Source organism: Octopus bimaculoides, chromosome 23 (assembly GCF_046866305.1).
Source record: "Octopus bimaculoides isolate indiv1 chromosome 23, ASM4686630v1, whole genome shotgun sequence".
Taxonomy (NCBI): domain Eukaryota; kingdom Metazoa; phylum Mollusca; class Cephalopoda; order Octopoda; family Octopodidae; genus Octopus; species Octopus bimaculoides.
In genome coordinates, this window is record NC_142950.1 from 9,944,602 (window position 1) to 9,972,101 (window position 27,500).

The 27,500-nt window shown below is 38.4% G+C and overlaps 1 protein-coding gene and 1 non-coding gene across 8 annotated transcripts in view; both read right to left on the reverse strand.

Moving 5' to 3' along the window:
* LOC106878758 (uncharacterized) overlaps positions 1–27,500 on the reverse strand; it is a 60,805-nt gene that overhangs the window by 8,155 nt on the left and 25,150 nt on the right. For 5 of the 7 annotated variants that reach the window (XM_052976097.2, XM_052976093.2, XM_052976096.2 and 2 more), the window contains 7 exons: positions 13,456–13,517; positions 11,880–12,002; positions 6,845–6,983; positions 6,414–6,544; positions 2,537–2,651; positions 1,465–1,550; positions 616–821 (listed from right to left, as the gene is read on the reverse strand). In XM_052976097.2, the coding sequence (XP_052832057.1) occupies positions 616–821; positions 1,465–1,550; positions 2,537–2,651; positions 6,414–6,544; positions 6,845–6,983; positions 11,880–12,002; positions 13,456–13,517 (862 nt within the window). Of the gene's footprint in view, positions 1–615; positions 822–1,464; positions 1,551–2,536; positions 2,652–6,413; positions 6,545–6,844; positions 6,984–11,879; positions 12,003–13,455; positions 13,518–15,321; positions 15,547–18,209; positions 18,631–27,500 lie in introns of those variants that run through there. The other 2 variants (XM_052976101.2, XM_052976099.2) reach the window with 2 other exon arrangements.
* Positions 26,995–27,101, reverse strand: LOC149131297 (U6 spliceosomal RNA). Its single transcript, XR_016238153.1, has one exon. It is a non-coding gene; the product is annotated as a U6 spliceosomal RNA (small nuclear RNA).

Sequence of the window (27,500 nt, forward strand, 5' to 3'; positions counted from 1 at the left end):
ACATGTTATCAGAATTAATACCATTCTAGATGACATCTTATGAAATATGACATTAAACAGTAACAAAACATTTTACCATCTTCTACTTGTCTCTCTGTATATATGTATGTGGTTGTGTGTGTGCATGTGTACAATTTTCCGTGACAGTTTAAAACTACATTTCACAAGTTCAATTCTTGCAGGGGCCATCTTTCGGTACTAGATCCCATAACTTCCGGTCGTTGTGCGCATGCATACTGCTTACATCCACGTGTGTTTATTTACTTTTCTGAATAACATCGGCGATTTCCGTAAAAATTTTTTTTTTTTTTTACATATGGGTTGGAGGGAGAGGAAGTCTTTTGAAGTCGGCGTAAAAGTGAAAGAGATAGAGAGAGCGCGATTTGATCAGGAGAAATCTTTTGAAGTTGGCATGTGTGTGTGTGTGAGTGTGTCTCCAACACCATATGTAAAAAAATAAATATTTTTTACGGAAATCGCCGATGTTATTCAGAAAAGTAAATAAACACACGTATACGATAATGTAATCAGTATGCGTGCGCACAACGACCGGAAGTTAAGGGATCTAGTACTGAAAGATCGCCCTTGCCGGACCAAACAACAAAAGCTTATTACCTGTTAAGAGAATTCGGTAATGCCCTCTGCCCAGGAGCTGATCTCCCCATTGACAGGCCACCCACTCCACCCACGACCTTTATACATCCGTTTCCAGCTTTGGCATCACGTTTGGCATCTGTATAATTTTTACCAGTTCGTCCTGTTCTTAAAGCTGGCCCTGTTGCCGCATAGTTAACTCCGTTGTTATCCAACTCATCAGTTCTCTATGAAAAGCATTAACAAAAGACAGACACAAAAACAAACTTGAAGGAATGGAATAAAGGTGTAGTGGTTACAAATAAGAACAGTAGTGAATTATATATGAGGGGTGCTGACGAGTTCCTGAGTATAAGGGTATCACGAAAGCCCGTTTGGAGACCCAACCTTGCCGAGTTCTTTTACAGGGCTTAGAAAAACTGAAGGACTGCTGCAATAAGTGTGTGAATCTGAGAGAGGAATATGTTGTATAAAATCATAATTAACTGATCCTCCTGTATTTTCTTTTACCAAAAGTCAGGAACTTTGCAGCACCGTCTCATATATATGCAGTGTCTCACCAAAAAGGAGAATTATAATTGGCACTAAATGTGATTAGGGTGTGTGTGTGTGTGTGTGTGTGCATGTATACACACACACTCACACACTTTTTAGTATTGTTAAAGACGGTTATTTTATCATTACTGGAAGTTTTGCACCAAAAAGACATTCAGCAGTTGATGATGATGATGGTAGATAATAATACAATGGTGATGATAATAATGCTGATAATGACTACAAATGTTTTATAACCAATTAACAGCTTTTAATTGAAGTAAAAAAAAAGCTTGAAGTATCAGAGGCCAAAGAATTTACGTATTTTTCTTTTACCTGTTGCATAATTTTCCCATTGTAATCATTAGACGGTGCTGATGGCATACGAGATGTGAAACCTGGACGACGTAATCCGGAACGCTCTAAATAGAAAGAACAGACATACTTTAAGGAGGTAAGTATTATAAGAAATATATAAGATCATGGAAGAGGAGACGTTTATTGATTTGAATAAATGAACTTAGAAGATTGGTGATGACATTTCAAGAAAACTCATTCCTTCAATTCATCAAACTGACAAGAGATGTCAAAATGAAGTATTTCTCACTGATACATAGGTAGCATGAACTTGATCCTAAGACATATATATATATAAGGTAGCAAGGCAGTGACCTGGCAGAGTCATTAGCACAACTTGTAAAAATGGTTAGTGGCATTTAGTCCATCTTCACATTCTGAGTTCAAATTTTGCTGAGGTCAACTTTGCCTTTCATCCTTTTGAGGTTGATAAAATAAGTACCAGTTGAGTATTGGGTCGATGTAACTGACTATTCCCTTCCCACCAAATTCTATAGTAGAATTCTCTTCCCACCAAATTCTATATGCCTATAGTAGAAAGGATTATTATTATTATTATTATTTCATTTACACACAATAGACTAAACTGTTCGAAAATATTTTCCTAACATTGCCCCACAATAAGTAACCTTCGATACCAAGAACCTTCCAAAGTATTTTAGCTATCCCTAATAATACTGTTTTCTAGAGTTGCAATCAACTAGTTTTTTATGTTTATTTCGTCCTTCTCCTCCTCCCTGCCACCACCACCACCACCACCACCATCTTTATTAATCAATAACTACTATTTGCTTGTTTCTTCTTCTCTCTGCATAATTCTGATTAGCTTTTTTTTTTAATGCTCACTTCATCAAATATGCTAAACTAATGTCTGCCTTCCATGCTGGCATGGGTTGGATGGTTTGAGAGAAGCTGTGGCTTTTTGTTTGTTGTTTTTTTTTTCCATAAGGATAACATCTCTGAAGTATTAAAATGCTTCAAAACTCAGTTAATTCAATGGAAGGTAATTTTAAAAGCATATTTACATAGTTGAAAGGAAAACGTGTGTTACCTTGTTGTGATTTAGAATTAATTAGTTTTGCCGAAGAATTAATCGTAGCGGAGGAATTTGATTTGAAATTAAGCACCGAAGAGTCAAACCTAGACTTCGCTTTACCGATTTCATGCTGAAATTAAAGAGAAAAAAAGCATGTCATCAAATTCTATTACAACAGTGAATAGGTGCTGGTGTGAGGTTAAGAAGTTTGCTTCCCAACCATGTGGTCTTGAGTTCAGTCCCACTATGTGGCACCTTGTGCAAAGACAGAAGCTGAAAAGAAAAGCTCTCTCTCTCTCTCTCTCTCTCTCTCTCTCTCTCTCTCTCTCTCTCTCTGGCCGGGTTCAGCAAGACATCTGTTTCTGCCTCTCTGTCTCTGTCACACGCTAACCTGACACAAGATCACCTCCCCCGACGCCTCCTCCCGTCTCAAAGATTCCTTGTCTTGCAAGTTACTTGGTGACCCTGACAGTGCTGGTGTCACATAAAAAGCATCCAGTCCACACTGTAAAATGGTTGGCATTTGGAAGGATATCCAGCTGTAAAAACCATGCCAAAACTAACCTTGCTTGTGCTGGTGCCACATAAAAAGCACTCCTTCTACTCTGTGGGGTGGTCAATGTTAGGAAGTGCATCCAGCCATAAAAACCATGCCAATGCAGACACAGAAGTCTGGTGCAGTCATCTGGGTTCTCATTCCTAAGGTATTTTTCAATGTTGTTGTTTATTATTATTATTATTATCATTATTATTATTGTTCAGGTCACTGCTTGGAATCGAACTCAGAATCTTGGGGTTAGTAGCCTGCGCTCTTAACCACTACGCCATATGCCCACCGGCATATGGCGTAGTGGTTAACAACAATCAAGATGAGGACAAATATCTGTTGAATGTAAATAATGCAAATAAATACCAGTTGAGCACTGGGGTCGAGGCGGTTGATTCTTCCCTCCACCAAACTTTTACGGTGTTGTGCCTATGCCTTTACAATGTAGGTTCAAACCCTACTGAAATCACGTTCTGAATGTCCTGTTCATTTTATCATCACAACCCACCACCCCTTCTGGAATGGGAGGCGGGTGTCAATAAAATAAGAAAGAAAGAGATCAATATGAATCTTACTAATGAACCAAGAAGCAATACTTATTGAATACATACTAAAAAAAGAAGAAAAGAAAACATCATTGATTGGCTGCTTCTAACCTAACACAAGGACACCACCGACATCTACAAGCCAATGAGAGAGAGTCTCCATGCGGTCACTCGATGTGCTAGAAATAGCAGCCAAATCTTCCTAAAAATCTCATGCTGCCTTCTTAAAAATAAGATAAGCAAATCAGACAATGAAACCCAAGATACCATACATACATACATACAAAAGGTGGATGGTCATGGCTGGAAAGCCTTTGATTATAGCTCTTCCCAATCAGGACCGACCTGGGACGAAACAACAATAACTACAACAGCGATGCCTTCTAGCTCTGGCTGGGAGATGTTGTTAATATTTTAATGCAACACTACTACTTACTTCCTTCCTTACAGGAGAATGTCTTTATTATTTGCAAACAACAAACTGGAATTACCGGACACTTGTTTTATTTTTGTCTCTGATCACTGTTTTATTGTTTATTGGCTCAGAGATCAATATTCATTTGCAAATACGATATGAAATTATAATTAATGCAGGTCACCTTAACAAGCATTAAACAAAGCCACTCCCTACTAGCAGAGATATTTTCCATGTAAACCATAAAGGAATCGATATTTTCATATTTTTTCTCTCGTGGACATTTAATTAGCTGAATCATTAGTGCACTGCAGAAAGTCTATGACCAGGTGGTTAGGGTGTTATACTCATAATTATAAGATCGTGGTTTCAATTCCCAGGCTAGGTAGTGAATTGTGTTCTTGAGCAAAACACTTCATTTCACACTGTCCCCAGTCCACTCAGCTGTAAATGGTTAACCTTACAACAGGTAGGTGTGTGCGTGGTAAGAAGCTTGCTTTCCAATCAATCACATGGATCGGGGTTCACTCCTACTGCGTGACACCTTGGGAAAGTGTCTTCTACTTTAGTCTCAGGCTGATGACCAAAGCCTTGTGAGTGGATCTGGTAGACGGAAACTGAAAGAAGCCCATCATTTATGTGTGCGTGTGTATGTGTGTGTGTGTGTGTGTCCATGTTTGCCCATCCCCAAAACTGCTTGACAATGGGTGTTGGAGTGTTTATGTCCCTGTAACTTAGCAGTTCAGCAAAAGAGACCAATAGAACAAGCACCAAAAACAAAAATAAGTACTAGGGTTGATGCCTTCAACTAAGGCAGTGCCCCAGGATGACTGCAGTCTAATGTCTGAAACAAGTAAAAGATAGAAGATAAAGAGTGAGATGGTGACTCAGAGAACCACCCAAATGGAGATTTTGTGAGCCACATTTTGTATTCAGTGATTGACAGAAAGGATGAATCATACAACCAGTACCGTGAATATCAATTGGTTGGGATTGGTTGTTCAACTATGTCAAAGGTCAAGAACAACAACAACAACAATCTTCACCTGTTTCCAAGCAATGAGTAACCCCTGCAACAGACCAGCATCCCATTCAGGGGCAGTTTTGTGATCTTGAGTCATATTTTAGGAGTCTGCACTATTTACTGTTATAATTTTTTTTTTTTTTTTAGTTCTGAAAATATGATATGATTGGAGGAAAATTTGGCTGTTGCTTCTAGCAGGTCAAGCAACCATATTGATAGATACTTCCTTCTTAATTTAAAATCCAGTTGCTGTCTCAGCCTCATGGGCATAGAGTGGCCTGATATTTGAAACCTTTAACACTTAAACCAGCCATATCCAGCCAAAACATTCCATCTGTTTTATGTTTGAGGCCAGATCCAACCTCTCACACCTACCCTACAATGTCATTCTAAAAATATACAACTACATCATTGAAATTTTGAAGCTATGAGATAATGCATGACTAATTTAAAACAATAAGGCGGTGAGCTGGCAGAAACGTCAGCACGCCAGGCGAAATGCTTAGCGGTATTTTGTCTGAGTCCAAATTCTGCTGAGGTCGACTTTGCTTTTCATCCTTTCAGGGTCGATTAAATAAGTACCAGTTACACACTGGGGTCGATATAATCGACTTAATCCGTTAATTTAATGAGCAGGCTGTTCCATTGATAGGATCAACTGGAACCCTCATCATCATAACTGACAGAGTGCCATGATATATATATATATATATATATATCATTGCTATTATGCAAAAGTCCAAAATGTTGCTTTTTTCAGAAAACAAAAAAATAGTTTCACCGTTCCATTTCTTTTTACATTAGCAGTTTCAGCTTAATAATATTTTGTTGTTTGCATAAAACTGTAATGCATGTATGATATTTTCAGTCAGAAATATTTTGGCAAAACTGTTATATGTGGGACATACTACACTTTTGAGAAATGCTAAGCCGTTGTACTACACTTTGACAATTTTCATATCTTGGCATCTGAAGAAGCTGGAGATATGATAGTTTGACCAAAAGAACCGGTAATTGTAAGCAAAATTAAATATTGAAAAGAAAATGCATTTGGCCAAAATTTTGACATACGACAGTTTGATATAATAGCCACGATATATGTATACACACACGCATATGAGAAGCAGACCATGAGATATAACTTGTGAAGTGGCTGGTGTTAGGAAGGGCATCTAGCTATAGAAACCAAGCCAAAGCAGACATTAGAGATCCATCAGTTCCTATCAAACCATCCAACCCATGCCAGCAGGGAACACAGACATTAAATATTGATAATGATGGTGATGGTGATGGTGATAATACATCTTGACAGTGCATTGAGCTACATGAAACCATCATTGATTATTATTTTGTTTTCTTACCTGTGATTTAACTTTGTTCTTGGGAGCAGGTTTAGATTTTATTCTTTGGTGTTGTTCCCTGCAGAAATTGATGTGTCTTTCGGCAGCAGCCTTGTTGAACCTTCTCTCGCAATATTCACACTGGATATAATCTAGAGGCAAATAAAAGTAAACTCATTTCACATCTTTCGTCTTTTTCATTTCCTTGGTTCTTAAAATCTATTCATTCAAACTGACTCCATTATAGAAATTTGGAAGAGGCTGTAATAATCCCTGAAAGCCAAGTCACTCTGCCTCTCCCATAGTAATGAATATTACACCGTTGTTTTAAAAACCAACCCCCCAATCAAATATATATATGTATGTAGAGAGAGAGAGAGACAGACAGACAGACAGACAGATACACACACGCACACCTGTATATAAGAATTCAAATTTCAATATCATCTTACCTGCATTAACTAATGGAGGTGGAGGAGGTGGAAGAGGCTTTCCCTCAGCCAAAGCCTGGGTCACCTTCTTTGCATTGCGGATGGAATTTATAAAGTCTTCATGTTTGGCTCTCCAGTTTGACTTAGGTATCGGAATTTCCTGACAAAGAAAGAAAAGATGTTTTTCTTTTCCCATCAAAGTTTTAGATGTTTTTACAGTGGTTTCTCCACAGGGATAGTGGCCATGCTGGAGCATTATTTTTTGTAATTTATTAGTCAATATATCAACCCTAGTAGTTTGTCTCGTATTTACCTTATTTTTATTCTCTTTTTGTTTATTTTCTCGTGTTCCTTTCTGTTGAAGAGCGTAGGCTCGAAACATAAAAGACTTTCTCACCTACCCGAGCATTAAACCAATACACCTGTTTGTTGTTTACACACCTGTCTTTGTCTTTTATTTTTTTTGTAAATTCCAACTATACATATATGCATACATACATGCATATAAATATATATATATAAATATATATACACACATATATGTGTAAATGTATATAAATAGCTTATTGGTAATTTTCAACCTTTGACCCAAACACTCAGCTGGTTTATTAAGTGTAGAAGAGGAAACAAGTAAAGGGGCCTGGGCCTAAAGGGACCTAATTGTAGAAGACAACAACAGCAACAACATATCTTTTGTCTTGTACTTGCTTCAGTCACCAGACTGTGGCCATGCTGGAACACCACCTTGAAGGGTTTTAGTCAAATAAATCTACTCTAGTAATTTTTCTGAAGTCTGATACTTATTCTAATGACTTCTTTTGCCAAAATCACTAAGTTACAGGGACATAAACAAACCAACACTGGTTGTCAAGTGGTGGTCAGAACAAATACACACACACACATAATGGTTTCCCACAGAGTTTCCATCTACCAAATTCACCCTCATGACATTGGTTGGTCCCAGGGCTATAGTAGCCCTGATGCTGCACAATGGGATTGAACCCAAAATCATGTGATTTCAAAATGAGCTCCTCAACCACACAACCATGCCTGCACCTACAACTGTTTCAGATTTGTAAAAGAATATTTAAGGTGCCAGTTTGGTTTTACTAAAAGATAATTATTTGATAAATTCAACAAGATGTTAACATTTCCGCTGATAATAACAAGGAACAGCTGTCAGCTGCCATTTATTTAGAAAGAATCTCTCAGAAATGTCTTAAAGAAAACCCATTTATAAGTTCCCCCTTATTTCTCTAATGTGTTCACCCTCCCCCTTGTTTTTCTCATCTTCTCCTTTTCTCTCTCGCTGTCTTTCAACAGATAACTATGAAGCGTTAGTGGGAAGGGAGGTAACTAATAGAACAGGGCAAGGTATGTTTTCTGGGGAGTATTATTTGAAAAGGGAATGGGGCCGTAGATAAATGGATTGGAGTAACACGAGTTAAATACATTTTCGCCCCTCCCCAACAAACTCTTATGTAATTTCATTTCCAGTGAAAGTAGTGGGAGTAGGAGGGAGTGAAGTGATTCACCCTTTCTTCCTATCTCGTTTCACCCTCACCACAGCAGTGCATGTGTATCATACAGCATTAATCAGTAGAAACATCTTTCTGCCTCACTGGAAAGGAAATGTAAGAAGAGGAGGAGAGAAATTTGACCCTTTTCATACCATCTTGCCTGAGACTTCCAGTACTGTGATCTCAAACTTCCTGTCTTAAAGAATTTATTTTTTGTGTGTGTGTGTGTGTATGTATACTCTTTTACCTGTTTCAGTCATTTGACTGCGACCATGCTGGAGCACCACCTTTAGTCGAATAAACCAACCTCAGAACTTATTTGTAAACCTAGTACTTATTCTATCGGTCTCTTTTGCCAAACTGCTAAGTTACAGGCATGTAAACACTACAACATCAGCAGCATCAGTTGTCAAGCAATGGTAAGGGGACAAACACACAAACACGTACATTATATATATATATATATATATATATGACAGGCTTCTTTCTTGTTTCCGTCTACCAAATCAACTCACAAGGCTTTGGTCAGCCTGAGGCTATAGTAGAAGGCACTCGCCCGAGGCGCCATGCAGTGGGACTGAACCTGGAACCATGTGGTTGGGAAGCAAGCTTCTTACCACACAGTCACTAAACATTAAAGCGTGTTGCCACAACAAATCTTGAGATTTTATAACTAGCTATATATATATATATATATATATATATATATATATATATATATATATATATTGGTTCCAAATTTTGGCACAAGGCCAGTATTTTCAAGAGAAGGGGTAAGTCAATTACACTGACCCCAGTGCTCTCAACTGGTACTTATTTTATCAAACCTGAAAGGATGAAAGGCTAAGTGAACCACAGCAGAATTTGACCTTAGAACATGAAGACAGACAAAATGCCACTAAGTATTTTGCACATTGTGGTAATGATTCTGCCAGTTCACTACCTTATATATATGTGTGTGTATGCACACACACACACACACACACACACACACACACACATATTGGCCAGACTTATATGAGTATATGCATATATACGTACATGTATGTACATACCTACATCTACATGTATATATAAATGTATATCTGGGTACAGGACGTTGCAAAAAAACGTGGACAAAATGATAAATAGAGTACAGAAAACACACAGGCCATTTCCATCATCAGCTGCTACCATTCTAAAACTAAGCATTTCGAAGATAAGATCCATGGATCAAGGTGTAGGAAGTTAGTGAGCTTCAAGCAGTCTGTAGAAGATATAAAAAACAACTTTCAGGAACAATAGTGGTTTATTGGTGCAGAAGGTTGTGAATTTTTCCCACATCAAAGTACAATAAGCTGAGAAAAACCACTTTGAAAGCCAGAATTGGCAATCACTACTCCAGCTTTAAGTTCCAAGCAAGATCTAACAGCAATTCTTTATCTTAGCTAATCCACAAACTTCTGCATGAATCAATTCCTTATAATTTGAAGTGATTCCTAGCCACCCACACTAAACTGTATACCAGCTTTAACAACAAGTGTGATCTCTGCATTGACAAAGTCTTCTCCATTATGCAATCCACAGATTGTTTAAATGAACGGAATAGTATAATTTTTACTTGTCACCACAAATTATGCAATACAAACTCAAAGTACAAGTAACAATTCCCCACCCCATCCAATGTCATTCCCTATCTCCCCTACCCCCAATTGATATTCCTCTACATATATTTTTACAACAAATAACATTTTAACCACCTTTATATTTCTCAATTTATTTTTTATTCTTATTTTTATATTTCCCATCTATTTTCTTTATCCTTTATATTTTATAAGTTTTCCTAACTTTTCTATCTCAACACACATCCCATCTGCACATAAGAAAATACAAGTGCCCATGCATGTATACACATCTATTAGATTCTACAGACGAACAACATATACGTGTGTGTGTGTGCTAATACGCACATATAATTTTAGATTTAAGCTACAACTATCTTCCACTTCCCTAGATTTTAAAACTAAACTACTACTACTACTACCAACTTGAAGAGCATAACTAAAGCTACTCTTTGACGGAAAATACATTATCTTCCACCTCCCTCTCCTTCCCTCCCCACCACCCTATTCATTTCAAATACCACTCCTATATCTTCATCTGTTTAAACGGCTTTATAGAATGCTACAATATGTTTACTTATCTATCCTTCAACAGACCCATGGATAACCCCAGGCTAAATTCATAACAGCATCTCTCCAGCCAACTTCAATATCAAACATTCTCTCCTCACCTGCCCCATTTACTTGCATTCTTCTTCTTCTTCTCCATAACAAACTTACCCACTGCCATATATACATATATATATATATATATATATATATTTCTTTTATTTTTACTTCTTCACAAATATGTTTTCATCTCGAACTGTGCTTTCTATGCATTTCAATCAAATCCTCAGCAAATTAACATGGGATCTCCTAACGACAATGTAAACTTCATTTAATCAAAGTATACCTGGCCTAAAGAGTAGCTTGCGGTCTACTACCCCTCATTTGGATAATTACTACTTCCAAGGTTCTGCTAGCTATGAAACATATGTAGTCTGGATTTTATCAACTCCATTCCCTAATTATTGAATATATAAATATATATATAATCCAAGAGAGTTAGGGGTTGAGGATTCAACCCACTAAGGGATAATATATATCCAATATACTGCTGGGAGGGTACACAATTATTGTTACACTAATCAACGGAATATAGTGTCTGCAAGTTGATGAGTACCTCATATTCCCTTTCATTTTCTTACTGCTAAATATATATATATATATATATATATATATATATATATATATATATATATATACGAAGGGTGCTGAACAGATCCTGGCTTTAAGAGTATCATGAAAGGCCTGGTTGGAGGCCCAATCTTCCGGGTTCCTTTAGAGGGCTAAGAAAAACTGAAGGACTGTTACAATAAGGGTGTGAATCTGAGAGGGGAATATGTTGAATAAAATCATAACTAACTAATTCTCCTGTATTTTCTTTTACCCAAGGCACTCCCTTGTATATATATATATATATATATATATATATATATATATATATATATATATATATATAATTATATGTATTTCTTCTATCTTAATGAATAAAAATTCTTCGGATAGAATAAATGGGTGAATAGAAACCAATGTAGCAAAGAACACAAAATAACTGTGGTGTAGTTTCTGTTTTTAAGGCAGGAACTCCTTGAAATTTTGGGTATTTGAGTATATTTAAAAATTTAAGGAATAGAGAAAACGCATGTTATAATTGCATACTTTATTCCTACATATGTTTCAAAGGATTACAACCTATGTGATCCATAGGGATCTGTGATATTATATATATATAGGTGAAGATCCCTTTGATCATGAATGGCCATGGGATTGCACCTAGAAAGTTACCCTCTCTTAGCTTGGCTATCAAACCAGTACACAAACCATTTAATCATACAGCCACCAAATTACCAAACCTCTCAGCATCCAATGATTTAATCTCAGTTTATTTACCTTTTTCAAATTTTGCTTCACTTGATTTGCAGTTAGGTTTAGTGCTTCAGCTCGTTGTTTTGTGGAATCAAAGATTTTCCTCTTATTGCTCGAAACCTTGGCACATATTTTCCGATGTTTTGGCTGAAATGAAATCAAGTCGACATATTTTTCATTTGCTTAATATTAAAACTGACTCTAACATATTTGATGCAGTGAGCCCAAAAATTAAAATTAAATTTAAATTATACCTTTATTGAAGAGAACAAAGTGTTAATTCATGTCAAAATAAAAAAAAAGCACAGAAGATAACCCTGAAATTTTAATTATTGTATTTGCCATCATATCAGACACAATTTATTTTTAAATCTATCAAAGAATTTCCCAGCATTCTAATGCAGCTGTATTACTCACTCTTTCTTACTGTTTCTTGAGTAACGCTGCAATGGACTGGCGTCCCGTCCAGCTGTGGGGGGAACACACACGCCATAGAAACTGTGAAACCAGGCCCATGAGCCTGGCTAGGCTTTAAAAGGGTGCATAAATAAATAAAATACTTTATACCAGTATATTGTTGTAACAATGTAACTCCATGCAGACAATCATACATTTTCTTCCTACAAAAAACTTTTCAATATCTTTCACTGATGTACTAGTAATATACAGATGCACCTTTAATGCAAGAGTGAATCTCATATGCTGGCAAATACAGTAATTCTTGTCGAAAATTGCAAGGGAGATAACCCCAGAATTTTTATAAATTAAAGTTAATTAAATATGGAATACAGTGAAGGTGGGTGAATTTGATTAGTAGCATAGCAACATAGTGACAACACTGTTATAGTCATTTTAATATTTGTTTGTGACTGATGTGCAGAGGTAAATTTTTTTTTAAATCCTAATCGTAATTATATTTGTTTAGCCACAGGTCAGTCCTGAATGAGCAAACCAGACTTACAAAGGCTTTCCTGTCATGACCTTCCCATCTTTTGTGGTTTTCGGCATAGGTCATCAAAGATAGCAATATTCAATACATTATTTCATTTTCTAAGACGGTAGGGTGTGGTTTGTCATTTGGCTGCTGTTTTTAGCAAGTTAAACTTCCATATAGTGGCTGTACACACATCAGATCGGTCTCTTGTTCTCACACAATGTGCGTGGCAACAAGATACAATCAAGATAACCAAGCTTGTATGAGAATGCAGGAGGTTACCAAAATGACAAAAGAAATCACCAAATCTTGCAGGACCATCTAACATGGTATACATCCAGGCTATCAAACACTGTTCCAGATGTCTGCTCTGCATCTGGGCTTCTAAGTCCAGCACGAAGATGAAATATAGTCACAATTACCAGTAAAGTGTAGAGTACCATGGAAAGACAGGAACAGGTAAGGCCAGAAGCCTCACCAGGTTCCACAGTCTGTTTTCATTTGGTTTCTACAGCTGGATGCCCTTTCTAGCACCAACCACTTTACAAAGTGTACTAGATACATTTAACATAGCACCAACACCAATACGTTTTACATGGTACCATCACCAGTATTTTTTATGTGGTACCATCATCAGTAGTAAAATTTTAATTATCTTATACTTACAATTACTTTTCCGTTAAACTTGCGGCCACAAAACTCACAAGGCTCCAAAATCATATTTCCGACTGGGGAGAGGAAGATGAAAGAAAACAGGGTAATTAAAATTAACAACAAATAAAATTAAGCATAATTAAAATTAACAACAATAAATTCATAACAATATCTTAGAAGAAATTTCCCTACCAGATGGGTCTGGGTTCAGTCCCACTGCATGACACCTTGGGCAAGTGTCTTCTACTATAGCTTTGGGCCAAAGCCTTGTGAGTGGACAGAAGCAGAAAGAATCTCGTCACATATGTGTGTGTGTGTGTGTGGCTTTGTATCAGTGTTTGCCCCCCACCACTGCTTGACAACCAGTGTTTGTATGCTTACGTCCCCATAACTTAGCAGTTTGGTAAAAGTGACCAACAGAATAAGTACACGGCTTAAAAAATAAAAAAATAAGAACTGGAGTAGGGTCATTTGACTAAAAATTCTTCGAAAGGCGATGCCCCAGCATGGCCACAGTCTAATGACCGAAAGAAGTAAAGGATAAAAGATATGTACTTTCTGTACTTTGGTTATGTCGCATTGTTGACATGAAATAATGGGCTGTCACCGTTGTCACTTCCGGTTTCTATTGTAAATTTACTTTAAATGTTTTGGTAAAAGAAAATACAGGAGGATCAGTTAATTATGATTTCATTCAACATATTCCCCTCTCAGATTCATGTTTCTCCCCACTCCCAACCAGGTAAACTGACATCTGGCTGTTCAAGGAAGACTTCAAAAGTAACTAGCAGTGACTTCTCTTGAAAATGGAGTAAATATGACATTGTGGTGTTATCAAGTTTTTCGAGATGTAAAAGATATTGTGTTTATAGACTAAGGCGTAGGAGTGGCTGTGTGCTAAGTAGCTTGCGTACGAATCACATGGTTCCGGGTTCAGTCCCAGTGCGTGACACCTTCGGCAAATGTCTTCTACTATAGCCTCGGGCCTACCAAAGCCTTTTGAGTGGATCTGGTAGATGGAAACTGAAAGAAGCTCGTCGTATATATATGTGTGTGTGTGTGTGTTTGTCCCCCTAACATCGCTTGACAACCGATGCTGCTGTGTTTACGTCCCCGTAACTTAGCAGTTCGGCAAAAGAGACCGATAGAATAAGTACTAGGCTTCCAAAGAATAAGTCCTGGGGTCGATTAGCTCGACTAAGAGGCGGTGCTCCAGCATGGCCACAGTAAACAAGTAAAAGAGTATCTTCAAAAGGGTCACACCATCAATAGAGAGTACTATACCAACTTGCTGAGGCAGTGACACAAAGCCATCAAGACCAAACGCCCAAGAAAACTGACGGAATGGGCCTTGTTTCATCAAGGCAATGGTCCACCACACAAATCCTTGTTTCAGTCGTTGTATATGACAAGCTTTGAATTGGTTGATCATCCTCTGTATTCTCTTGATTTGGCCCAATCTATCATCTGTTCCCCAACATGAAAAAACATTTGGCTGGGAACTATGACGATGTCATATCTGCTGTTGATGGCTTTTTTGAACAAAGTGAAAGCTTCTTCAACGATGCAAGAAATGTGTGGACTGCAAGTGGAACTTCGTTGAAAAATAAACTTCGTCTGGTCACGTTCCATGAAAGTATCTTGGTCAGCCTATGAACTTTTGTATGAATCTGACAGAATTTGGTCAGCCTATGAACTTTTCTGCTGACCCGCGTATATATAAAATAGTAAGAAACAAATGAACGGCTTCAAATCTGGCGTCTCTTATTATACTATGATTGCTTTACGGCACACAAAGCATTCTATTATTCATTGGATTTCTGTTAAACAATTGCAATGACAAGTTAAGAGTGACTGGACTTCGTCGCTGCTTATTACCTGGCAATAGATTAGTTCATTGTCTGTTCTGCGGGATTCTATCTAGCTTTGGTGGCGTAGAACAAGTCTTGATTCTTTAAGATGACCAAAGGGGGGGGGGGGGGGGGAAGCAAGATGATCACGTTCGGATTTGAACTCAGAGAGTACAGAGATAGAACAAACACTACAAGGCATTTTGTTTCATGTTCTAACGACTCAGTTAATTCAACAGAGTCGATCCGTAACTGCTGAAGGTAATGGAGGAATAAAGTACCTTTGAAAAGCAGTAAAGCATATGGACGTCGGTATACTTGCCTACTCAAGATGTCTTCTACAGCTGAAGCCAGTATGGAAAAAGAAAGCAAAGGTGAGGGAGGAGGAAAAGAGGGATAATGAAACACGAGAGGAAAAGGGGAGGAGATGGGGAGGAATGGTATGAGGGGGAGAGGAAGAGGGATGATGGGGCGGAAAGGAGGAGGCAAAGAAATAAGTTGGAAACCAGGGAAAATTGGGAGGAGACGAAGAAAGAGGGTGAGAATGAGGATCGGGAGAGGAAGAGAAAGACAGGAGAAACTGGTGGAGGTTGAGCAGAAGGGGGAGACAAGAAGATAAGGAAAAAGAAAAACAAAACAACAAAGAGGGGGTCGAAGAAAAAGAAAATTTGAAGAAGGTGACGATGACGACCACTATAGACCCCCCTCCCTCCCTTTAAATATGTTAACATTAAACTTTACTGTTTCCCAAGAAGACGACGTCTCTAAGTAATTAACTTCAGTGATTTATTCCAAGTTAGTAAAATAAACAAGCTTAACTGTTCGGATTAAGCAAAACTAAATGTCCCCCTTTACGAATTCTCTTTAAAACACACGACATATTTATCAGTCATAAATTTCATGTTAGTATAATATAACAGTGATAAATAGCTAAATAAAAAATAGGATGGCCTTGAATTGACAAAGTTCAATAGTGTATTTAGTTAGGTACACGGGATCTAAGGATAATAAACGTGTGCACGCACGCGCGTGTATGTATGTGTGTGTGTGGTGTGTATTGTGTATAGTAATGTGTGAGTGTACGTATGTGTGTGTACTAGTGCATGTATGTGTTTATATCTAAGTACGTTGTGTGCGTGTATGTGTTATTTCTTTACTACCCACAAGGGGCTACACACAGAGGGGACAAACAAGGACAGACAAACGGATTAAGTCGATTATACCGACCCCAGTGCGTAACTGGTACTTATTTAATCAACTCCGAAAGGATGAAAGGCAGAGTCGACCTCGGCGGAATTTGAACTCAGAACGTAGCGGTAGACGAAATACCGCTAAGCATTTCGCCCGGCGTGCTAATGTTTCTGCCAGTGTGCGTGTATGTGTGTATCATGAGAGAGTGCATGCATGCGTGTGTGTGTGTGTGTGTGTGTGTGCATATGTATGTATATGCAGGTGTGTTAATGTTGTCAAGGAAACAGCAAATCTTATACCCGTAAGTTCTCTTCATGGCCGCGGTCTAATGTGTGAGAAACAAATAACAAAAACAGAATTAAAAGATAAAAAATGGTTCACAGCTTTGTGAGTGGATTTGGTTGACAGAATGCATGTGTTGTGCGCGCGTGTGCTTGTGTGTCCGCTCGTGTTGACATTACATGTTCGTTGTAAACAAGCTTCACCATCATAAAAGTGATATTGTTTGTTTCCAGTCTAACAGTGGAAAAAAAGAAGAAAAAAAAACAAACAATAAGTCTGGCCATAAGAAATTTTCTCTTGCTTGGAAGCAGGTTAGGGTTGGCAACAGGGAGGGCATCCGGCCATAGAAAATCTACCTCAACAAATTCCGTCAGGCACATACAAGCATGGTTATAATATATATATATATATATATATATATATATATATATATATATATATATATTTCAATGGCAGCATTCGTCCTATTTTTCTGGACTGTCATGTTAGCTTAGTGATAACTATATATATATATATATAAACCATCATCATCATCTGTTTTCCATGTTGGCATGGGTTGGACGGTTTGACTGAGAACTGGTGAGCCACACATGCACACACACACACACACACACACATACATTGCCGATTTATTTTAACCATCTTCAATTTAAGAGGAGGTAAACAAACACTTAATGGCAATTGCTTCTTGACTTAAAATGAGGGGAGATAATCTCAAAAAAAAAATAAAAGCCAGTAAATACAACAGAAAATGAATTCTTGATTTATTGATGCTATCTTCGATCTGAGAGAAGATAAATGAACAGGCAATTTTTTATTTTATAACCCAAGGGCAGGAAGGTAAGATTTTGCCACTCTACTGACCATCAAATATGCCAGCATTCTAACAGTGATGATAAGATGAGTGATGGAAGCTGTGGCTGTGTGGTAAGAAGTTTGCTTCCTAACCGCATGGTTCCAGGTTCAGTCCCACTGAACATATATATATATATGTGTGTGTGTGTGTGTGTGTGTATGTATGTATTTATATATTTATACATGTGTGTGTGTGTGTGTGTATAAAGATATATATGTAAGAACGACCGTGCGAACCAAAAGGAGAAATGGTGACGAATGGAAAAACAGGTCTCCTTTATTAAACGGGTCACACGGTCGAACACAAAAATATGAAATGATGTATATGTTATAATTCTATAACATAGAGAATTCAGAAATGCCAGTAAGGAAAACGATATTGACACAACCGATAGAGAGGAATAACAGTAAGATTTATTGTAGCATTAAATCGTATGTCTGTGTGTGCGTGAATGCGACATAATAAAACACAATATAAGACTGGCCGTCATGTAAACAAAAGAGTGTGTGCGAGTAATACATGTATGTGAATGCGAGAGATACATAGTATTGATAAGAGTGAGTAACACGGATAAGAATTTAAGATACCAGTTCTTTGTTAGAGTACACAGTGGTAAGTGTCTGTATATAAGAAGTTAAAGCGTTAGGGCAGAGCGATCACTCGTCGTGATGTTAGGGCTTCTATGCCGGGCCGGGTTCTTGAATACAGATGTTCTTCGCAGGCTAAATTCTGGCTGTTAATTTTCGTGGTGAAGAAATCACACAAACAGGGCTGAGAAGTGCTGCGGTTAGCTGTTGGTAGCTTGTGTACGTGTAGAGTCATGTTGACGCTGGCGGCGATGCTGGTAGTACGTAGAGTCGTGTTGCTGCTGGCGACGTTGGGGGGCGATGCTTGTAGTTCGTAGTTGAAGTGGTTGTTGATGTCGTCGCTGGAACTGGCTGGTTGTGTTACGCGTGTGTGGTCAGAACGACCAGATCTAAGATCTGGGTCGCGACGAATTTGCCGGGTATCTAGCAGGCTATTTATAGCTGAAGGTAGGCTCCAGAGAAGCATTAGAAAAACACTATCATGTGACCTTATTAGGGGCTATGGTTGGTCAGTTTGCGTCCTGGGGGCAAATGGAGATAATTTACCCACGCAAAGAATAGTCAGTCAGGTGATGACACAGCAGGCTGCTCTCTGCTACGCCTGAACTTGTTAATATTTATAACAGTGGGAGAGAGTGGTGTTCACTATATATATATATACATACATACACACATTCTTCCATAAGACAGAGCAGAGAGAGAGAGCCTGTACTTTTAGTTATCAACTAGAAATTGTCCATTTGCTGAAGTTACCAATGAAATGCCATTATAGTGATTCAAAGCTCCTTAAGTTTCCTGTCTTTGTTCAACAACAGACAGACAAGACAGCACAATGGAATTCTTCAAAGGAAACCTTATAGTTTGCTGCCTGAAGACAGTCTGGTATTAAAAACTTAGACAATGTCTGTAACTGTCTGCTGCTAGGCAGAAGAGAGAAATTCTTAGGGTGAATGAGGAGTGTAAAAGAATCTAATTGACACTTATTGTCCAATGTGCGTTTAATTAAATTTTATTTGAAGGTTATGGAAGAAGATGGTTGGGGTAGGGGGCAGAAAGGGTATGATATGAAGACAAGGGTTATGAAAGTAAAGAGATAAAGAAGAGGTGATGGAAGAGTGAGAAAAAGAAAGAGGAATAACAGGAAGAGAGAGGGGGAGAGGGAAGAAGAGAGAGGAGGAGAGAGAGAGGGGAGTGTGAGGGAGAGGGGAGTGAGAGAGAAGGGAGTAAGAGAGAGAGGGGAGTAAGAGAGAGAGAGAGAGAGATGTTAGAGAAAGTTGTTAATGGTTGACTCCATTATCTTTTGAGATATTGTAAATGAAACAAATGGGGCAACAGTGGGCTGGATAATCTTTTCTACTCTAAGCACATGGCCTGAAATTTTAGGGGAAGGGGCCAGTCAGTTAGATCGACTCCAGTCCACAACTGGCACTTAATTTATTAAGCCCCAAAAGGATGAAAGGCAAAGTTGACCTCGGTGGAATTTGAACTCAGAATGTAAAGGCAGATGAAATACCGTTAAGCATTTCACCCGGCGTGATAACGTTTCTGCCAGCTCGCCGCCTTACTGGGTGGGATAATGATCTTGTAAAACTTGCACTGCCAGGTAAATACTACCCAACTATGGAGAATAGGTGAATTCCTCCAGGTACTGTTAGCTTTGCACATGAAATAGGACAACAGCAGTTTGGACAGTGGTCTTGTAAGAGGTATGCTGTGATGTAAATACATGGGTAAATGCCACCTAATTTAGAGGAGTTGGTTAATTTTTCCAGATGCCATTAGCCTTGTGTATTAGCCCTTTATCATTCAGATTACTCTGTCAAATAATGCTTATTTATTCATCATCATCATCGTTTAACGTCCGCTTTCCATGCTAGCATGGGTTGGACAATTTGACTGAGGACTGGCAAGCCAGAAGGCTACACCAGGCTCCAATCTGATCTGGCAGAGTTTCTACAGCTGGATGCCCTTCCTAACGCCAACCACTCCGAGAGTGTAGTGGGTGCTTTTACATGCCACCAGCAAGAAGGCCAGTCAGGAGGTACTGGCAACGGCCACGCTCAAAATGGTGTACTTTACGTGCCACCTGCACAGGAGCCAGTCCAGCGGCACTGGCAATGATCTCGCTCGAAAGTCTTTACACGTGCCAGGAAGGCGACGCTGGGCACAGGTGCCATCACGATTTCGCTGATGGCATCGGGCATTAAATTGTAGCTTCGAGATGTTGCTGATGTGGTTGTATATTTTTAGAATGACACTGTAAGGTAAGTCTGAGAGAAAGAATCTGGTTGGTTTGAACATAAAACAAGCAAAATATTCAAGCTAGATATGGCCTGTTTTATTGCTAAAGCAGCAGTTCTCAACCGGGTGGGGGGGTCCATGTGACCATTGCAATCCATACAAGATATGGGGAGGGGGTCCACATAAGCAAAATAGTAAACTGGGTCCATAATAGTATTTTATGGGTCTATAAAAACATTTTGCTTAGGATGTATTTATTGTAAGAAACAGCTAGGTTTCTTTCTCTGAAGTTTTACATAGTCCAGCCTGTGCAAGTTAATGTGTGAAAAACAAAATAGGAATTTTGAAGAAGAATCCATAAAACTAGTTTTTAAACATTGAATGGCTATGGGGGTCCACCAGAATAAAATAGCAATCAGGGAACAGGAGCCATGCAAGTAAAATAGTAAATTGGGGATCCACAATAATATTTTAAGGGCCCCCTGAAGAAATTTTTCTCCATCAGTGCCGTTTCAATGGGAAGAATGCAAGAACCATGGGGATTTGTGAGAATTAAAGTCGGTTGTGAGGACATTGACACCAGCGTTCATTGTCCTCAGTAGTTTATATACATATATATATATATATTATTATAAAATATGGTAATTAATCATATATTAATTAATATCGATTAATTATCAGGAGGCCAGCACATCTAAAGAATCAAAGAGATTCAGAAATAATATCTGCAATCTCAGGGGATTAAGGTACATTTTTAAAAATAACGTTGACCACTAACGTGGACAATTAATGTGCTAGAAATAGATCACATCTTGTGTCTATTAAGACCTAAATTACTCTCAACATGAAATATAGCAGCATACCATATATAATTTTTAATTGTTGATATGACATAGTGTGTCATATGTGTTTGCATATTGTCTTTATTGTCCTTTTGGTTGAAAAATAAACAGGTTAATTAACATAGAACAGTGTCTGCAAGTTGATGAGTACCACATATTCCCCTCCATTTTCTTATTGCTATATATATATATATATATATATGCATGTATGTATGTATAAACGTGTATGCACATATATATATATACACTCTCTGAGTAGTTGGCGTTAGGAAGGGCATCCAGCTGTAGAAACTCTGCCAAATTAGATTGGAGCCTGGTGTTGCCATCCGGTTTCACCAGTCCTCAATCAAATCGTCCAACCCATGCTAGCATGGAAGGCGGACGTTAAACGATGATGATGATGATGATGATGATGATGATATATATATATATATATATATATATATATATATATATGTATATATATATATATACACATATACATACAGACAAACAGAGACAGATAGCGATATATAGATATGCATTCATGCATGTATATGTATAGACACACACACACACACACACACACACATGCATGCACATTTGTATATACTTTCTATATCTATAAATATCTATAGTTTGAATTTGAATTAACAGAAAACAAAAAAGGCAAAGACAGGTGAGCGAACAAAAATCACACACATATACTGAGAGAGAGAAAGGGAGCGGGGGGGAGAGAAATAACGAGGAAGGTGAGTGATGCAAAACAAATCACTCGACAGACATTAGGGTATAAAATAGTCATTAGTCATTAACAGATTAAAGGTAATTACTCATTCACAGAGTGTACAAGTTGCAGAGACAGATGAGATGGGGTGATGAGGCGTAGCATGGGTGTGGAGGTGCAGTGCACAAGTGAAGGAGAGAAGCGGGAGAGGGGGGACATGTCAGAAATGGAGGTAAGCAGGCCTGCTTTTAATATCATAAAACACCCTGACAGTCTATTTTGGTTAGGTATTGATCTGAAGTATTGTGTGACATTTAATGGGAGAGTTGCTATGGTTGGAAGTAAGAACCTGTTGAGCCTAACATGTGATAACGATGATGATGATGATGACGACGATGATGGTCATGATGATGATGATGATGATGATGATGATGGTCATGATGATGATGATGATGATGATGATGATGATGATGATGATGATGATGATGATGACGACGACGACAACGATGATGGTGATGATGACGACAACGATGATGGTGATGATGATGATGATGATGACAACGACAACGATGATGGTGATGATGACGACGACGACAACGATGATCGTGATGATGATGATGATGACGATGACAACGATGATGATGATGATGATGATTATAATATTTGAAGATTGACGTAACTCTTCACAAATATAAATACACGATAGATCACAAAGCAAATATGTAATAAATTACTGTGTTTTTTTTATTTTTTTACATTTTGAACCTGAAAACGACAGACAAACAGTCGAAATATTATTTTTCAATACAGACAGTCAATGTTTATTCGTTATTCGTTATCCGTTTCAAATTTTCACACCTGACTCAGTCTGATTTGGCTTTGTAAAAATTGGACAAAATGCAAGGTTCAGGACAGAGTTAAGTTGACAACACCAACCCCAGTACCCAACTAGTACTTATTTTATCAACCCTGAAAGGATGAAAGCTAATGGTGACCCCAGCAGAATTTGATTCCAGAACCTAAAGATGGATGAAATGGTGCTAAGCATTTTGCCTGGCACAGTAACAATTCTGTTAATCTCGCCGCTTTTTAAAACTGAATATTAGTTTCAAATTTTAGCACAAGGTCAGCATTTCTGAGGCAGCGGGTAAGTTGATTACATCAACCAACTGGTATTTATTTTATCCTGGAAAGGATGAAAGCTAAAGTTGATCTCAATGGAATTTGAACACAGAATGTAAAGATGGACAAAATACAGCAAAGCATTTTGTCCAATTTGCTAATGATCCTGCCAGCTCAGAGCCTTTCCTTAAAATAATATTAAAAATCAAAATTCTCACTTGTATAATTCTTCCCATAATTACTCTGTCATACACTCTCCTTCCTTGCCAGTGTGTGTAGTGTTCCTTTACACATTACCTGCCACCAAGCCTAGTATGTGCACACATCCTGCACTTCTTAAGTTAACTCTCTTTTACTATCTCTCCCCCTGCTAAGCATTTTTTTTGGTACAGTAACAACTCTGCCAGCTTCACCACCTTTTTTCTACTGAATACAAATAATTAATTTTCTCAAATTAAAAGCTGACACACCCTGTACACATGCAGCTAAGAGGGTGCTCAACAGGTTTGAGCAACTCCCCACCAGATTGTAATATACATATGCATATATATATATATATATACAAATTTGACAGCTAATGGCAAATCCATTTTAATAATTAAGAACACTCTCAGTCGGAATCCTGGCTATGCCCATGTTGTAACAGGATTAATTAGAAAAAAAATTAATTTAGGTGAGCTGGAGTTTGGGTTTGTGCCAGGACAGGGTACAACAGATGACCTCTTCCTACAGAAGTTCTTAAACAAAGAGCAAATCACTATATGTTATAATCTGTCTCAGACTATATGTAGTCAGAGGTGGACTATATTTGAAAAACAAGACAAAGTTGCCATGGCTAGAGGGTCTTTAATTAAAAGTTGTTCTATTTTTCAATTTGGGTTGGTCTGCTGCAGTAATTAAACTCAACAGAAATAGTAGCTAAACTTCCCTCAAACCAAAATCTACTGTCCAAGACAAAACAAATAAATAAATGAAATATATAAAGAAGAAAGGTACAGGAATGTCTGTATGGTTAAAAAGGCTATTTGGCAACTGTGTGGATTTGAGTTCAGTTCCACTGCAAGGCACTTTGGGCAAGAGTCTTCTACTACAGCTCCAAGCTGACCAATGCCTTGTGAGTGAATTTGGTAGAAAGAAACTGCAAGGTCTACACACATACACACACACACGTGTGTGTGTGTATATTCTTTTCTTCTATTTCTTTATTTGTCTAAGTCATTTGGCTGTGGCCATGCTGGAGCACCACCTTTAGTCAAACAAATCAACCCCAAGACTTATTCTTTCTAAGCCTAGTACTTAGTCTATCAGTCTCTTTTTGCCAAACTGCTATATTACAGGGACTTAAACACACCAACATCGGTTATCAAGCAATGGTGGGGGGACAAACACAGACACACAAGCATATACATATATAAATATGTAAAAATATAAGTGTGTGTGTGTGTATCTATATATATATATATATATATATATATATATATATATACACATACATATGATGGGCTTCTTTCAGTTTCCGTCTACCGAATCCGTTCACAAGGCTTTGGTAGGCCCAAGGCTATAGTAGAAGACACTTGCCCAAGGTGTCACGCAGTGGGACTGAATCCGAAACCATATGGTTGGTAACCAAGCTACTTACCATACAGTCACACCTGTGCCTATATATAAAATCATCGACATCACCATCATCATGATTTAGCGTCCGCTTTCCATGTTGGCATGGGTTAGATGAATTGGGTGGAACTGGTAAGGTAGAGAGCTGCACCAGACTCCAGTCTGATTTGGCATGGTTTCTATGGCTGGATGCCCTTCCTAATGCCAACTACTCCAAGTGTGTATTGGGTGCTTTTTACATGCCACTTGCATGGGTGCCAGTTATGTGTCACTGGCATTGGCCATGACTACAATCTCATTTAGTTTGGTGAGTCCTCTTAAGTACACCATACTGCCAAAGGTCTCAGTCAACCACCATTGCCTCTGTGAGGCCCAACATTAGATATGTGTGTGCGCGCATGTGTATATGTATATATACTATGTGTGTGTGTATGTGTATGTGTTGGTGCTGTGTATGTGCATGTGTTGGTGCCAACACATACACATACACACACACACACACACACATCCACTACCTCACCACCTCATCCCACTACCACTTGACATCCCACTACCACTTGACATCCCACTACCTCACAAATCATCCCACTACCACTTGACAATCAGTGTTGGTTTGTTTATGTCCACATGGCTTAGTGGTTTGGCAAAAGAGAACAATAGGAAAAAAAACATCAGATTTAAAAATAAGTGCCGAGGTCAATTTGTTGGACTAAAACCTATCAAAGCGATGCCCCAGCAAGGCCACAGTCCAATGACTGAAACAAGCAAGCGACTAAAAGATAAAAAATAGATAAATGTAGTCCTGGATGTACAATGTTTAAAAACAAATTGACATTGTTACAGCCAAAAGCCTGTAATCTTAAATCTGCTCAATCAAGATTGACCCGGGGCTAAACAACAACGCCTTCACTGATAAAAAGAATTATTAATTAATCCTTTCTACTAAAGGCATAAGGCCTGAAATTCGGGGGGGGGGGGGGTAAGTTGATTACATTGACCCCAGTATTCAACTGGTACTTAATTTATTGACCCCGAAAGGATGAAAAGCAAAGTCAACCTTGGCGGGATTTGAACTCAGAACGTAAAGCCAAACGAAATGCCACGAAGCATTTAGCCCAGCGTGCTAACGATTCTGTCAGCCTGCTGCTTTAGAATCATTAATTAATAACATGAATAAATATACAATTATGCAAAAAAAAAAACACATTTGCGAAGAATATTTCCAGGTGTTCTGTAGATGGATGTATTTATGAAAGAGCCTCAAGGTAAATACAGGAATAACTCCAAAAGAAGAAGATGAGTAATCAAGTTGAAAAAGATTATCCTAACACAAGTTGTCATCATAATCACTGCTGCCACTGCCACCACCACCACTGCTGCCACCACCATCGCCACCGCCATCATCAATTGGGAATAAAAATTGGTAGCTTACTGTTGAAGCTTTAACATTCAAATACAAGCACGCAAACATACAAGCAGGTGTTGTTGGCACTCCACAGACACGTGTACCCTTAACATAGTTCTTGGGGATATTCAGCGTGACTCAGTGTGACAAGGCTGACCCTTTGAATTACAGGCACAACAGAAACAGGAAGTAAGAGTGAGAGAAAGTTCTGGTGGAAGAGTACAGCAGGATTCGCCACCATCCCCTGCCAGAGCCTCGTGGAGCTTTTAGGTGTTTTCGCTCAATAAACACTCACAACGCCCGGTCTGGGAATCAAAACCGTGACCCTATGACCGTGAGTCCGCTGCCCTAACCACTGGACCATTGCACCTCCACTTACACATGCATACAAGCATGCATGCACACACATACATGCATCATACACCAGCATGAGGACCAGTCAGGTGGTACTGGCAACAGCCACGCTCAAATGGTGTTTTTTATGTGCCACCTGCACAGGAGCCAGTCCAGTGGCACTGGCAACAACCTCGTTTGAATGTTGTTTTTCACATGCCAATAATGCGATGCTGGTAACGATCACGCTCGAATGGTGTTTTTTATACGCCACCGGCATGGGAGCCAGTCATCGGCCCTAGCAACAATCATGCGCGGATGGTACTTTTAGCATTCCAGTGGCACGGGTGCCAGTCAGGCATGGATTACTATGTGTGGGGTGCAATCCACTCACAAGGTTTTTGTCGGCCCGAGGTTATAGTAGAAGACATTTGCCCAAGGTGCCACGCAGTGGGACTGAACCCAGAACCATGTGGTTAGTAAGCAAGCTACTTACCACACAGCTACTCTTGCGCCTATTACAAAAATATGGAACGCTTCACGAATTTGCGTGTCATCCTTGCGCAGGGGCCATGCTAATCTTCTTTGTATCGTTCCAATTTTAGAATATGTACCTCTGTAGCTAATACATATATAGATAGATATATATATATATATATAGGCAGACGTTAAACAATGATAATATATATATATATAATAATTTTTCCAGAGGAAAATACACACATACATACATACATACACATGCACAGAAAGAGAAATATGGAGTACAAAGAAGTGCCAAATGTCTAAATCCAATGGACCAGTCACTGGATACGTTTGGCACAGAAATGTGAATAAATCGGTGAATAAATCGATATATCGAATTTGAAGTCTGTCTCTTTTGAATATGAAAATTTAAAAGTTTAAAAACCTTATAATATATATATATATATATATATATATATATATATATATATATATACACACACACACCTACATGTATGTTGTGTATTTAACAGTTATGTGGGTAAGGTCAGGTATTCTTTATA